The following is a 16,312-nucleotide window of genomic DNA, read 5'->3' as shown; positions in this document are numbered from 1 at the left end:
GGGGATAGCTTGGATTATTTGATGTTCTACTGGTTGAGTTGTGTTTTATGTTGCTTATGTTATCAAGGCTTAAACATAGTTGCGTGTTTTGGTGTACATTAGGTGTTAGATTGGCATCCAAATTAGGGGTGATGGTGCCAGGGTCCTGAAGCTGCCCTTCATAACCGAGCGAGGTTCCCAACCGACATAGGGTTCCTCCTCCAGGATGGACCTTAAAAACTCCAGGAGTACTTCCAGTCTCCCAACACCTATTGCATACACATTTCTGTAGCATACTAAAATGAAAGACCTGAAATAAGCAATACATCAGCAGTTGGTGTTTTTAAGCCTTGCTGAACTCCTGCCTCCCCGAGCAGGCTGAGACGGTCTACTTGTAGATTTTTGGAGGTCCATTCGAAACCTAGGTCAGAGGTTGCAGAACAGCCGTTTTCCAGTGCTTTATTCACACTGGAAGGGGGCACCGGTTATACTAGGCTGTATGCCAAAACAGTATGAAAATAACACATTTCATATTTCATTGTTATATAGTTACAAAAGTTATAAAATAAACTGACATGTAAACTAAATCTGTGTCACAATCACTCAAATATTCAATCAACATGCATGTTACAGTCAGAAACAGCAGCATGACAGTGGTATGAAAGATTGTTGTTCGTGAAATATTCAGAAATAAGATAAAGAGATAAAAAGAAAGATAAAACCAAAGTGTCACTTGCAGTGTTGGATAGTAACAGGTTATTGAGTCTACTGTCTTTAGGGTTAATAACATCTTGAAGGTTGAAGTGTGAGCATAAAGATTTCAGATGAGACACAATTATATTAAGAAGAGCACATTTTGATGGAGCTGGTCTGGGTAGCAGAACGTTATGTAATTGGTATGTAACCAGTTCTTCTGCATAATTAGGAAATTAATGTAAGTATTTTTGGGGAAGCCATAAATAAAGTAAATAACAAATAACTGATCACATATTTACATTTAAATTGCCCAACACTGGCCATCTGCCTACTTGCTGCATATATCAAATGAAACTCAGCAGATGTTTCTTATAGTGAGTGAAGTATTAGTGCTGGATCATCCGAATGCTATCAAAAGTTTGGTGTGCGACGATGTTCATGGCGGGCTGCAGCAAGTAGACGTTTGCATGAAGCATAATGGGATTGAACAACATAGAATGAAGCTCGTCAGTAAAAACTTCCTTCATGTCTTCATCTGAATTTGAAATAGCACAAAAATATGTAATCGGACCAGTGTTCATGCAGTGGTAGGTTGTTGTTTTTTTCCTCTTCTGTGTCTCTGAGGTGCTGCCCTTTCCGCCTTGTGAGGGATGAGTGTGCACGGCTGATGAGTGCCAACTGGCCTTTTTCCCAAAGTTCCTTATTCAGCCTCTGCAGTATTTATACCAGCCTCGTAACCCAAGTCAGAAGTTGTTGTGTGCCTCATAACTTTGCTTTCGCTTTTACTTATTTCATGGAACCCTGTCAGCCGATGGTGAGTGCTTCTCATAAATTTCAACCACTTAAAAACTTGAAAATGTGTAGTTCAGTAGCTCTAGGTTACTAGGAGAAAGTTAATTTATACAAACATTTTACGACCATTCACATAATTAGAAAGCAATCATTTCAACACTGCTTGAAATTATAATTAGTGATCAACTGCAAAAAACGATTTCCCATGAGGAGACAATCTAAAGATGCTCGTCTTTCACATGATCAAAGTCTTGTTTTTCTGTGCTCGTGTTCTTTAAAACAAACACTGCCTTTTAGCAGTCTGAGTAGCTCAACATTTGATGATCTGATATTTTACATAACAATACTTCTGTTCTGTGTTTCATCTGCAGCTGAAGCTGAGTGTTGCTGACGATGGCTAGACCAGGTAAAGTGAAACTGTCATTACAGTATGATATTTCCATGCTGATGTTTCTTTTCAATTCAATTCAATTAAATTAAATTATTTTTGTATATCGTCAAATCACAACAGAAGTTATCTCAAGACGCTTTATATATAGAGCAGGTCTATGACCGTACACCATAGTTTAGAGACCCAACAAGATCCACCAAGCGCACTGTGGCCAGGAAAACTCCCCGATTACTGGGAAGAAACCTGGAGCAGAACCGGGCTCAGGCGGGCGGCCATCTGCCGAGACCGGCTGGGGGGATAGATAGGTAAAGAGAGAGAGAGAGAGAGAGAGAGAGAGAGAGAGAGAGAGAGAGAGAGAGAGAGAGAGAGAGAGGAGAGAGGGAAGCAGCCACAATAATAGCCTAGCAGCTGTAATAACTAATACAAGTAGGACTGATAACACAAAACCAATAGTGGTGGATGGAAAGAGTGATAGTACAACTATCGGAATTGATATCATTGGGTCGTCCTCAGACGGGCTTTCAAGCGGAGCTTCCAGCTGTCTCAGTCCACCACACATCTGGCTAGCTCGCCAGCACTGTCCAGCATCTCTCCTCAGTACGTCCATGTATGTCGGTGTGGGACGTCCCTGTGATCGATGCCCGTGCGTTGGTTCCCGCAGCATCAGCATGCTTGCTGCGAGTTCTTGATGTCTTTGGCAGTGACCGAGAAGTCTCATTCTCCAGGCTGCCACTTTGTCACTAAGTGTTGGTAGTCCCTCGTTAGCATTGGTAGTCCTTCGTACAGACGTAGTTAATTAATGATGGTAGCAGTTGGTGTCAAGCAGGCACCGGACGCGGTAGCAGATGCAGCCACAATACCGGAGACATCCAGATCCAGGTGAAACCCCGCTCCAGGTATAACCTCGCTCCAGGTGTGACCCCGTTCCAGGCACAGCCCGAAACAACTACATGGTGCCGTCACCCTGTGGGCCCACCACCTGCAAGGATAGGCATCGGGGTCGGGTACACTGCGAGCCGGGCGGCAGTCGAGGGCGGGGTTATTAGGCGTTCTGATTCCCGGCATCGCAGACTGACTTTTGGAACGTGGAACGTCACCCCTCTGGCAGGGAAGGAACTGGATCTGGTGCGGGTGGTGGAGCAGTAACAACTAGATATAGTTAGGCTCACCTCCACGATCGATGATCGACTTTGTGGTCGTATCATCAGATCTGTGGCCGTATGTCTTGGACACTCGGGTGCAGAGAGGAGCAGAGCTGTCAACTGATCACCTCCTGGTGGTGAGTTGGATCATATGGCGGGGGAGGCTGCCGGACAGACCTGGTAACCCTAAACGTGTAGTGAGGGTGAACTGGGAACGTCTGGTGGAGGTCCCTGTCCACGAGGTCTTCAACTCCCACCTCCGGAAGAATTTTTCGTGCATCCCGGGATAGGCTGAGGACCCCAGAAACAGCTGACAGGTACCGGTTGGCCAGAAGGGCTGCAGCTGCGGCGGTCGCCAAAGCAAAAACCCGGGTGTGGGAGGAGTTCAGGGAGATCATGGAGAAGGACTTTGGGTTGGCCTCAAGGAGGTTCTGGAAAACCGTTAGAGGACTCAGAAAGGGTGACTCAGGCTGTGTGCAGCAGGGGAGGAGAACTGCTGACCCAGAATGGGGGATATTGTCGAGTGGTGGAAAGCGACTTCCAGGAACTCCTGAACCCGACCAACACGTTCTCTGTAGAAGAGGCAGGGTTTGAAGACTCGGGGGAAGGCTTGTCAATATTCTTGGCAGAGGTCGCTGAGGTAGTCAAAAAGCTCCTCAGTGGCAAGGTGCCGAGGGTAGATGAGATTCGCTCTGAGATGCTTAAGGCTCTGGACATTGTTCAACTGTCTTGTTTGACACACCTTTTCAGTGTCCCGTGCAGGTTGGGGATAGTACCTGTGGAATGACAGACCGGGGTGGTGATTCCCATTTTCAAAAAGGGGGACCGGAGGGTGTGCTCCAATTATCGGGGTATCACACTGCTCAGCCTCCCCGGGAAAGTTTATTTTAGGGTGCTAGAAAGGAGACTCCAACCGATTGTCGAACCTCAGATCCAGGAGGAGCAATGTGGATTCCGTCCTGGCCGTGGAACAGTGGACCGGCTCTTTACTCTTGCGGGGCTGTTGGACGGGTCATGGGAGTTTGCCTATCCAGTCTACTTGTGTTTTCTGGTCTTGGAAAAGGCTTACGACAGTGTCCCCCATGGAGTCCTGTGGGGGGTACTGCGGGAATATGGGGTACCGGGGTAGCTGTTACGAGCCATCCAGTCCTTGTATAACCAAAGTGAGAGCTGCGTCCGTATACTCGGCACAAAATCAAACACGTTTTCAGTGGGTGTTGGCCTCCGCCAGGGTTTTCCCTTGTCGCCAATCCTGTTTGTGATTTTCATGGACAGGACCTCAAGGCGCAGCCGGGGGGAGGAGAGTGTCCAGTTTGGGGACCTCAGAATTGCGTCTCTGCCCTTTGCAGAGGATGTGGTTCTGTTGGCTTCATCAGACTGTGACCTGCAGCACGCACTGGGGCGGTTTGCAGCCGTGTGTGAAGCGGTCGGGATGAGAGTCAGTATCTCCAAGTCTGAGGCCATGGTTCTCTGCCGGAAACCGGTGGATTGCTCCCTCCGGGTGGGGAGTGAGTCTTTGCTCCAAGCGAGGGAGTTTAAGTATCTCGGGGTCTTGTTCACGAGTGAGGGGAAAAAAGGAGTGGAAGATGGACAGGCGGTTTGGTGCAGCGTCTGCAGTTATGCGGGCGCTGTACCGGACTGTTGTGGTGAAGAGGGAGCTGATCCGGAAGGCAAAGCCCTTGATTTACCAGTCCATCTACATTCCAACCCTCTTCTATGGTCATGAGCTTTGGGTAGTGACCGAAAGAATTAAATCGCGGATACAAAACGGCTGAAATGAGCTTCCTCCGTAGGGTGGCTGGGCTCAGCCTTAGAGATAGGGTGAGGAGCTCAGACATCCGGAGGGAGCTCGGAGTATAGCTGCTCCTTCCCGTCGAAAGGGGCCAGCTGAGGTGGTTCGGGCATCTGATCAGGATGCCTTCTGGATGCCTCCCTTTGGAGGTTTTCCAGGCACGCACAACTGGTAAGAGTGCTGGAACACGCTGGAGAGGTTACATATCTCGTTTAGCCTGGGAACGCCTCGGGGTCCCCCAGGAGGAGTTAAACACACAGATTAGTCCATTCCTAACACTTTTTCCAAACTCTTTAAATTAGTTTTAAAGTGTATGCACAGCGCTTCAACATGTGTAGAAATCCAGAGCTTGACAGACCTCCATGTCTAGTTACAGTTGCTCATCACAATTTGATATGTGATTTAAATATAATTCCGAGATAAATGTTTTGCTTTTTCGCTTTCCATTGGCAAGTTTTTGTTTTGCCCTATAAACCATTCATTCTCATTTTGTCTATTTTCAAAAAGCTTTGGGAATACATCGATTGATTAGTGATGTCATTTGGTTTATACTTAACATTGTTCCTATCTGTGCTTTCTCAAAGTGACCCTTGAAGAAACCAACCTGAAATGGGAGACCTTTAAAGGCTCTATTCCCAACGGAGCGGTTTCAATCTATAACGGATACGAAAAACGCACCGACTACGTTGCCAAATATGGGGACGAGCCCGGCTTCTTCAACCCTAACCTGGATCCTTACTGCCACTACTCCTATGCAGGCGAAGAGCTCCGTCGCTCCACATTTGAGATCCTGGTGAACAAAGATGACTTTGAGTGTTTGGAATGGAAGAATGGCTCCTACGGTTCAGTGCCTGCAAATGCAGTCTACACCTCCCCCAATGACATGTATGTTGGGAAGAACAAGTATGGTCTTGGGAAGGTACATGTTAAATATAAGAACTTCTACCATGCCTGGGGAGGTAAAGAGTATGAATACAAGAACTACCAGGTTCTGACCTTTAACCAAGATGTAACCAGCGAGCACATAACTGATGTAAAGTATAAAACTAATCATCCTAATATCATTAAGTATCCCCCAGAGATCTTGACCAAGTCTGCCATCACCAACAATAGCAACAATCTAGTGACACAGACAGCCACCCTCTCAAAGACAACCCAAGACGAGCAAAGGTGGGACACCAGCTTTTCTATGAAAGCGGGCGTCACGACTAGCATCACTGCTGGAATCCCAAGTATTGCCTCTGCAACTGTTGGGTTTAGCGCGGCGATAGGCCTCCAGTTGTCCAAGGGGACCAGTCATACCGAGTCAAACACCCACTCTGTTGCTGTTGAGTGCAAAGTCCCACCAAAACACTCCTGCAGTGTCAGTATGGTGGCGTACAAGTACGGGGCAGACATCCCTTACACTGCATGCCTCAAACGCACCTACAGAAATGGGAAGACCAAGTGGACGTCCATCACCGGGACCTACAAAGGCGTCAACGTGGGAGAAGTCCGGACTGTGGTGGAACCCTGTGAACCTCTGTAGGCCCTGTCCCTGAAAGAATAATGGAAGAGGCTCCATGAGTTACAGTACCTGACATATTGTATGTTGGATACCCGTAACGAAAAGCTAAAAAAAAAAAAGTTTTATTTTTGCTTTGATTGAGCATTTATCTATTTAACTTTAATTGACTAACCAATTGAAAATTACAGAAATACTTGGAAACATTGTTGTGAAACTGAGGTGAATCGGTATGATTTCTTTCCTTTCATTGAGCTTAGAGTGATTTAGTCTCAGATATGATTTTATTACACATATATAATCCCATATGTCTTTGTGCTCATTTAATAGTGATAACAAGTAGTTGATTTTCTTTCATTCTTCAATATGTAATCCTGTGTGCTTTTATATTCACTGGTTGGCAAAACATATGTAAGAAAGTTTCCTTTGCTAAAGGTGTTACGTATCCAATAGTTTGTTGATGTTTAGGTTGTTAACCATACATGGATCCGGAGTAAAAAAGTATAAATAAGGGGAGACAACAGATTATAGGGGGCTTTTTTGACTCTGAGGGGATTTTTGACGTTTTCTTTTGGGCTTTTTGAAGCTTTTGAGGATCTTTTGAGATTTTAGTGGGTGTTTTTGTTCCTTTTTGTATCATTATATTCATGTACCCTGTAATCTTCATATTATCTTTAAAAACCAATAAAACTGGATTGTATCCTGTACATTCCAACCAAAGTCCTGTCTTGCTCATCTCTGCAGGGTGTCTGCTTGGTGTCCTTAAGGTAAGAGAGCCCTTCCTCTGGTATAGGCTGACAGTTACAATGTAATTGTTATGAATTACAATAGCAAAGCTGAATACTTGCTAAGGTTAAAGTTGTGTTGTTTCCTTTGTCTTGACTTGCTAAATGGGGATAGCTTGGATTATTTGATGTTCTACTGGTTGAGTTGTTTTTTATGTTGCTTATGTTATCAAGGCTTAAACATAGTTGTGTGTTTTGGTGTACATTAGGTGTTAGATTGGCATCCAAATTAGATTGATACATTGGACACATCATTCAAAACTAAAAACCTGTGTATGTTGTTTGCAACATTGAAATACCTACACTCAATTATCAATCACCTGCACCCAGAATGCACCTGTGAAAACACCTGTAATCAATTAGATCACTTAGAAACCAGAGCTTGAACACTATAAATAGGATTCAGTTCGCTCTTTGGTGTGTACAACAATGGAGGATGATTTTAGAGAGAGAGAGTCATACTGTTATGAGTATTGAGAATAAACCCATTGCATTTGTGCTCATAGTCTACAGTTTATGCACAGCATGCTACACATGGAAATGCCAATGACTAGATAATAGTGTTTTATATTGTGCACACCAGTGTGCAGTTGTCACGTGGGAAGAGCTATTTATTAGGTGTTTGTGTGAAAAGTTGTTAAATTAACAAAGTGTTTGCTTTTGCAAAAGATATAAAATATTCTGTATTTTGTGTGTTGAGTTTTGACAAAAAGGGCTCTTGTTTCAGAAACTGTGTTTTAGCAATTGCAAAAACAAACAAACTGTAAAGTGTTTTAAACACAAACTTAATGTTTATGCTAATAAATAAATAAAAAGTGATTTACATTTTTTGGGCTTTTGGACCTGCAGTTTGCGTTCTATCTATGTTGCTCTTTTTTCAAGTTTGTTAGATTTTTTTCTACCAAAAAATGCTTGATTTTATTGAGTTGATTGACACCAATCAATGCAACGCACACAGGAAATGTAGGAGCTGCTGGAAATAATTCCCACTAATTGTGGACGGTGGTGAAACAGCTCCAGGTACGTCTCAGAAAACAAACCAAAAAGGAAAATTTAGCTTTATTAAGTTGAATTGGTGGTGATATTCTAAAGTCACAGTTTGATTGCCAACATATTATGTCCTGTCAGTATTGTATGTTGATGTCTTGTATACTAACTGCAAAAACACTAAACTATGACGGTCCTAATAATAATATGTTGTTTATTGATACAAATTATAAATAGATTAAGTAACTAGTAACTAAAGCTTCAAAGAGCACTTATTATGCTTTTGTGCTTTTTCCATTAGTGCGTTATGTAGTTTTGTGTGCATGTTAAAGGTCTGCAAAGTTACAAATTCCAGGCCAACATATAAGTATGCACCTGAAAATAAGTATAATAGGTACTCTTTAATTGTCACTGTAACCATAGCAACCAATATAATATTTCCATAGTACAGAGCAAAATCTGAGAAAATGTTAACAAGTATAAAATTATTGACATCTTTCCACAATTCACATGTAAATTTACAGGACCAGAATAAATGAGAGCAAGTTTCAGGATAAGATTCACAGAAGGAACAATTTACATCTATGTCACTCTTTAACTTCTGTAAGAAATGTTTCACTGGATAGAATCTGTGGATCAACTTAAAGGACACCTCTTTGACCTTATTTGTTAACAAGTTCCTAATAAGGATGGGCGATACTGCACAATTAGGTTTCGATCTGATAATATAGGGGCAGGATTGCCGATATCGATACCTATACAATACTCTTTATAATTACAAGCAGTTTATGTTTTTTCATGTTGCTTTCCACCGTTAATGACTCATTACATGCATGTTAAAAAACAGATCTCTTTTTAAAGGCAAATAACAAACCCTTGCAAAAGTATACTTCAAGTTTACTTTATGAAGTAAACTTGAAGTATACTTAAAGTATATTCCCAAGTAAACTTTATGTAATAAGTATACTAATATCAATGTACTAGTAGTATACTTGTAAGTGTACTACTTCAATAAGATAAGATCAGATCAGATATTCCTTTATTAGTCCCGCAGTGGGGAGATTTGCAGTGTACAGCAGCAAAAGGGATAGTGCAAAAAAACAAGATGCATCGGCTAACACAGTAAGTATTTGTTACACTGTCCCTATTTAACATATTGCAGTCATTATGATAGCTTTATGTTACGAATTGTTGAGGAGTTTAATAGACTTCGGCAAGAATGAATGTTTGTTATAGAACATTATTTCAGGATTAAATTAATATGATTTCAAAAATATGAGGTTGTTTTTTTTTGGTTGTTTTTTTGAATGTAGTAATTATTAGCCCGAATGATCGACACTCCAGACCAGTAGGTGGCGGTAATGCACCAAATCGTTGTTTGCCAACCGCCAATAAACACCAAAGAAGAAGAAGAAGACTCTGTCATCAGTCAGTGGCTGCATGTGTAGCCGACCTGTCAAGCATGTTCTTATAGAGGGCAACAAATATGACAAAGAAAGAAGGGAATTGATATCAGAAGTAGATGATGGAAATATTACAATCTGCTAGAAAAGACATCTAAGAAAGTACACAATCTTCTAATTAATTACTTAAGGGCTACAAGAATAATGGAGATAATTTAATTATTATTAGTATCATTATTATTGTTATTATTATTAATAATTATACATTTTTATTTTTATTTATTTTTATTTTTTGTTTTTTAAATTTATTTTATTATTCTTTTTTAATTAATTTTTTTCCTGCTCCACCTCCAGCCCAGTAGGAGGCGGTAATGCGCCTAGAAGCTGGTTAACCAACCAACAATAAACACCAAAGAAGAAGAAGAGGACTTTGTCAACATGTGTAGCACGGCTCCGTGTCCGGTTTAACGGCGGTTTAACGGCGGTTTAACGGCGGTCACACCGTGTCGTTAGTGACTGTATCAGCCCAGACTGGACCATCAGCAGTCAGAAGAACAACCGAACCGAACCGAGCCGAGCCAACATGGCTCATCTGACTCAGAACCCCGCTGATAAAGAGAGGTGAGTCTTCTCTCTGTTAGCCTGTTAGCCTAGCTGAGCTACAGCTAACAGAACTCCTCTAGCAGATTCATGGATTTAAGGTTAACTCTTGTTTCCAGTAACCTGACTGACTCTTTAATCATTACTGGAGCAAAAATGTCCATCCTGAAGGGTCACTCTTCAATTCGGCACACATTTAACTCTGATTTTAAATCTTAATCCAACAATAAAACACTCTTTCTGGTTTCTGGTTGAACCCTCAGCGGTGAGGAGAATGAGGGATTGTGGGAGTAATGTTAGCTAACTGCTGGTAAAACCAGTTCAATGTTAATGTTAATAAACCTGTTAACCACTAAACCACTTTACAATCACCGTTTGTATTGTGTTGAATATAATAAAGCCTTCTGCAGAAACTGTGTCAGATGTAAAAGTGGTCTATATTTACATGGAGTCTGGTCTGCTGGTGTAACTCCTCTAGCATGACGTGTATTAAAGGTCCTTTAATCCTCAATATTTATATCGATCCCAGATGTGTGTTATTGGTGTTTATGGCTGAAGACGATGGAGGACAAGGGGATTATGTTGAGTGTACATTAGGTTAACATGTCAGTCAAGAGTTTAGCAATGGATTTATTTATTATTAGCAGAGTCAGTTACAGTAGCTCTTCATTCATTCATTCATTCATTCAGTCATTCATTCATTCATTCATTCATTCAGTCATTCAGACAGACCAGTGTTCATCAGCTGCTTAAAGTCAGTAGAGCTCTACAGTAAACTCAATTAACTGAAAGGAGAAGGGATTAAAGTGGAAGCTCAATAGAAACTTTCTACTATGATTATTTTCATCATGTAATAATCTGCAAACTATTTTTTCAATCACCTAAACTAATGAATCGTTTGTTTCAGGTTCATCTGCGTCTATCCGATCTACATCAACAGTAAGAAGACGCTGGCTGAAGGACGAAGGATCCCCTCAGAGAAGGTTCTATTACTCTCCACTGTTATCATCACGTTTCACCATCAACAAGCTGCTCGTTGTTAGCGGCTGGGAAAACACATTGATTCACATATGTATCGCAATTTCTCTTTTACGATTTCTAAATAGATGTTTTAATGTCAGAATCGATATATCTGCTTCATTTGAGTCTACGTGTAGTCTGAGTAACGTGACGTCATATCCGTTCTGTCCAGGAGGAAAGCGCTAGAGCGTACATTTCGTGTAACTTGTAGTAAATAAGCAACTGGTGTTGTGTGTCTGCAGGCGGTGGAGAACCCGTCCTGCGCTGAGATCAGAGACGTGCTGACGGCTGCTGGGGTGAACGTCTACGTGGAGGTAAAGAGAAAAACTAAGAAGAGAAAATCACTGTGTGAAGATGACAACAGATATTTATATTTCTGTGTGTGTTTCCCAGAACAAGATGCACCCCAGAGAGTGGAACCGGGACGTCCAGTTCAGAGGTCGTGTCAGAGTTCAGGTGAAGCAGGCGGACGGCAGCTTCTGTCAGGACAAATTCACCTCCCGTAAGTCCAACCGACACGCTGCGCACCAGGTGTGACTTCATGTGATGTTAACAAACCGTCCAGACCTGCCTGGAGTTTCATCGGTTTAGGGGCTGAGGCCACCTGGTCAGTGGTGCTGGCCGTTTTTTGAGGGGTCAAAGGCCAAATGCCATCAAATAAATCACTGATTTAAAGGTGCTGTTGATAACGTTCAGCCACGAGATGATTTGTCTCCATAAAAATGTTATCAATAAGACCTTTTAAAGTCTTCTAAAATAATGAATTTAACTTAACACATATTATAACTATCTGTGGAATAAATGTTTTCTTTCAGGTAAAGACGTGATGTTTTTATTCTTCCAGGTAAAGACGTGATGTTTTACGTAGCGGAGATGATCCCTAAACTGAAGACTCGGACCCAGAAGAGTGGAGGAGGAGAGACCAGCTCTCAGCAGGGCGAGGGAGGAAAGAAGAGCAAGAAGAAGAAGAAATAGACACATAGAAATGACTTGTTTTTCTTTTTTAAATTAATTTTAAATATGAGGTCAGTCAGGCAGAATCCAAACTACATGAAGCTTTGTGAATTGTTTTTTTTGAAGGGTTTCTTGTCATTGTTGTGACCTCAGAGACCTGCTTCTGACCCCTCCCAACATCTCCAGCTCACAGCTCATGGTGTAGTTTCTGTTATTTCCGAGTGGACGGCGTGCTTCCTTTGTTTCTGTTTAACACGCCGTCCCTCTTCCTCCTCGTTTTGTTACCATCAGTGTGTCTCTTTGAAGACAAGATGAATAAAGAGTTCATTTTCTCACATTTTAATTGGTTTAATTTGAGCAGATTTATAGACCTTTTCATTGCCTTTCTGTTGCTAGGGGCAACAGCTTTAGTCTACGTTCTCAGGCACAGTCACGCATTTGGTTCGCCTCTCGTTCACGTCCACACTTTGTGAGCCGAAAGGGCGAAAAAAACATACTTTCTAACCCTCCCGTTTTCCATCACCCTCTGTTCACTTTTTTTCCTTTTGGTTATCTCAGCCTGTTTCTGGAACTGAACAGTGTGTATGATCTTTACTGTTTCCACCCGGACGACAGTAGAGCTACACCAAATGCCGTTTGCCGGCGGAAGAGAGCTGTCCATGCTCGTGACACAGCGCCGTTTGAGCTCATATTTGAGCTTCGCTCGCCACAGCGTGCAGCACCCAAAGTTGGGCTTTGCTCGATGCAGCGAAAAGCCGTCGCGGTGCCGACGTAAACCGCTGGAAATAACGGGTTTCAGAGAGCAGTGGCGCCTTTGTTGCGTTGTGTCGAGTTCACACCGGAAGGACGAACACTGTTTTCTTTCCTGGGAGTTAAAGATTCAAATGAATAGTTTAAGTGAACTTATTATTTTGTTATCATATCTCTGCAACAATGTGGTCGGGGGTATATATAGCGCTCCGCGTGTCCATCCCTCCGTCCGTTCACGTGTCACACTTTTGTTTCAGGAGCAGAACTCTGACACTATTTAACTTAGGAACTTCAGATTTGGTGTGATGGTTGACAATGTGGTCTAGTTGTGCCTGATGGGGGCCACCCTAAACCATTTTTACCCGTCCAGTCCAATTAAAACAGGGTGAAAAACTGCCCAATCAAGTGTCCTGATGGGTGCAGTGCGTCGGCTTTGTTGCTAATTTGTGTACCGTTGCCATAGTGACAGTTGAAGCGGGCTGACTTCGGTATAAACTGAAAAGTAGACTAAGTTTAGCGGTAAGGACTAAAGCGAGCAGTGTAGCGGTAACATTACGAAGCACAGAGAGCCGGAGACTTAATGCTTCATCCACACACTCTGGTCACAGCGTAGGAAAGCACAGTGCTATCGCCAGATGAGGGACTTTGTTTGGCTCATTTTCTGTAACCAGTGTAGCATTAAAGCACGGTGGAATTAGCAAGCTAATTAGCTAACTAGCGGTCGTGCTGCTGCGGCGGGCCCCAGGCAGCCTCAGCCCCTCGGCCCCTCGGCCCCTCGCTCAGCCCCGAGTCTCAAGACCGGCCTCTAAAAGAACTTCTAAACTCCGAAAACGTTGGAGCAAATGTTCGATTCACCATCTAATATCGTAAAACTGTCAATATTTCAAATCTGCACAGTTGATTTCTCACCTCAAACATCAAACATTCCCAGAAGTGAATTTAGTGATGAAATAGCTACGAAAAATGTAAAAACAAAGGAGCCGTTTTCAGCTGCTGTTGTTGTGACCGTAGCCTGTACCGTTCCAGCGCATGTGATGACATCACAATGTGATGTCATGAGAATGTAGTAGAGAAGGATGTTAGTGATCAACTCGTAGTCAACTCACACAATGAGCGAAAACATCTGAATAAACTCCTGTTCCAGATGTTTGTCTCTCTGCCTGTCCACCTGTGTGCTGTGAGCTTCATGTATTCGACACCAGTGATTCACATTCAGAGAGAAAAGATGTTTGAGTAGTTTACAACTGTCTGTTAATAATAACGGAACGACAGCTTAATAATTACCGGCAAATAATGCTAATATTAAAAATAAACATGAGCCCGTCAGTCATAAAGGTCACATGGTATCATTGTTTATTACAGAACCGGCTCATGTTGTTAACCAGACAATGAAATACTATTCGGAGCATCTTTTATTAGTAACATTGATCGATTTATTGATCAGCTTCAGTGTTCACAACGTAAACAGATACCAGTACTTCTGCTTTATAGACACCATAATGTCATCAAGTTGTATTTATACTGTATACATGTATTCAGAGAGGCACACATATTGAAATCATTTGACTGTTTATTTGATTTTTAATTAAGTTTTATTTTATTTATTGTTATTATTTGTAATATATACTTTGTGGGAGAAACCTGAGCACCAGGAGAATCCCCTTACTGAAATACTATTGATTGAAGTTTTTTAATACTCTAAATTACCCCCAAATATTTTTTTTTATATTTAATGGTAATTTAGAGTGTCCAATTAGCCTCATGCATAACTTGGACTGGGAGAAACCTGAGCACCAAGAGAAAACCCACGCAGACACAGGGAGGGTGATGGGGGGAGAGAGGGGGAGACGGGGTGGGGGGTGTTATGCCAGACGGATATAGTGAAGTATTGTTGGTGCAATGTATTTTTGCAAGCAATGCTGTTTTTTACATGTGATTATTATAATAACAATGATAAGTAAAGTAAATAAATTATCCAGTAAATATTTAAATAAATCAATTAATTAACCAATCCATCCACCATCTAACCATCCCATTGATTCATTGTAATAGTAGTAATAATAATAATGGTTACTAATAATAATAATAATAATAATAATATATATATATGTACATACACATATATATACATATACATACACACACACACACACACACAATAATAATAATAATAATCACAATAATAAAAATTATAATAATAAACGAAGAAGACAAAAATCAAAATAGAAATACATATATGCATGTTGATATTGTCTGAAGGTAGTGAAAACATAGTAGTAATAATAGTGGTAAACGAGTAGACAGTATACTAATAAGAATAACCACAGTAATACTAAAATTAAAAAATTAAAAAAGAATAATAATGCTAATGATAATAATGCTAATACTAATAGAGGTAATTTGTAATATTAATAAAGAATATAATATAATCATAAAGAGAGAAGAGAGAAAAAACAACAACACAAGTAAGATTATAATAGTTGAAGAAAAAAAATTAGTATTAATAAATAAACAAGTAAAATACATTCATGTTAAAAATAATACCTGAGTGGAATAATGATAATAGTATAATAGTAATAATAATACAAATAGTAATGGTAATAACCATAACCATGACAATAGGCATGTCAGTAATAGCTATAATAATAGTAATAATAATAACAATAACAATAATAACAGGAGCAATAGCAGCATCAATAATAATAATATTGATAATACCTATAGTCATAGTGCCATTAGTAGTAGATCAATAAATAAGCCACTTAATTAATTTGTTCATTAGTAAATTAGTAATAATGGTAATTGTAATAATAATGACAAATGGAGAGGAAAGAAAAGAACCAAATAAACCAATTAATCAAGTATTGAAACAGCAACCAATTAATCAATTGTAATAATAATAATAATAATATTAATAATAATAATATCATTATTACTATCATTAAGAGAAAAGTAAAAAATAAAACAAGAATAGAAACTCATATATGCGTGCTAATATTGTTTGAAGGGAGTGAAATCATAGATAGTGATCTAATATACTAATAAGTTGGACATCCATTATGCAATAATAATTGATTGATAATCTATATGATATAGCAATGATAATAATAGTATAGTATAGCAGCACAGTTTATACTAAGAAAATAATAATAACAACAAACAGCACAGTTTATACTAAGACAATAATAATATCAACAATCATACAAACAAATTACTAAGAAGAAAAAGATAAATAAATAAATGAATTTTTAAAATATACAAAACATTCAAAATCCCATTGGTTATGATGGTGGAGACCAGAGCAACGATTGTGCGAGGTGTGTGGGGAATGAGGTATTGGTAAGGGGAGAGGTTTAGAAAAGAGAGAGAGGGGGAAAAAAAGGAATGGCGCACACATAAAACAACAGTTTTTTTTAATTTATTTTTTTATTTAGGTGACAGGGTGTATGTTTATTGTGGATGGTTGACAGGCAAAAAGATGTGATGAGTGAAATTGGTGAGGAAATGTTATTTATTT

At 40.6% G+C, this 16,312-nt stretch overlaps 2 protein-coding genes across 2 annotated transcripts; both read left to right on the top strand.

Moving 5' to 3' along the window:
- Window positions 1–1,417: 1,417 nt before the first annotated feature.
- LOC141770038 (natterin-3-like) lies at window positions 1,418–7,016 on the top strand. The gene is made up of 3 exons (XM_074639639.1): window positions 1,418–1,489; window positions 1,839–1,873; window positions 5,377–7,016. The coding sequence occupies exons 2-3, from the start codon at window positions 1,861–1,863 to the stop codon at window positions 6,318–6,320; spliced, it is 957 nt and encodes a 318-aa protein (XP_074495740.1). The 5' UTR covers window positions 1,418–1,489; window positions 1,839–1,860; the 3' UTR covers window positions 6,321–7,016.
- A 2,871-nt stretch (window positions 7,017–9,887) lies between these two features.
- Window positions 9,888–12,382, top strand: srp19 (signal recognition particle 19). Its single transcript, XM_074639638.1, has 5 exons — window positions 9,888–10,092; window positions 10,979–11,054; window positions 11,334–11,405; window positions 11,485–11,593; window positions 11,936–12,382. Exons 1-5 carry the CDS (start codon window positions 10,055–10,057, stop codon window positions 12,064–12,066), a joined length of 426 nt encoding a protein of 141 aa, XP_074495739.1. The 5' UTR covers window positions 9,888–10,054; the 3' UTR covers window positions 12,067–12,382.
- Window positions 12,383–16,312: the final 3,930 nt, after the last annotated feature.

This window comes from Sebastes fasciatus, chromosome 6 (genome assembly GCF_043250625.1).
Source record: "Sebastes fasciatus isolate fSebFas1 chromosome 6, fSebFas1.pri, whole genome shotgun sequence".
NCBI lineage: Eukaryota > Metazoa > Chordata > Actinopteri > Perciformes > Sebastidae > Sebastes > Sebastes fasciatus.
This window is presented reverse-complemented; position numbering and strand designations above follow the sequence as displayed.

Coding starts and splice junctions, on each gene's coding strand:
- srp19 (XM_074639638.1), top strand. CDS start 10,055: ATGGCTCATCTGACTCAGAACCCCGCTGATAAAGAGAG. Junction 11,055..11,333: donor GAAGGATCCCCTCAGAGAAG/GTTCTATTACTC, acceptor GTGTGTCTGCAG/GCGGTGGAGAACCCGTCCTG. Junction 11,594..11,935: donor TCAGGACAAATTCACCTCCC/GTAAGTCCAACC, acceptor TTATTCTTCCAG/GTAAAGACGTGATGTTTTAC.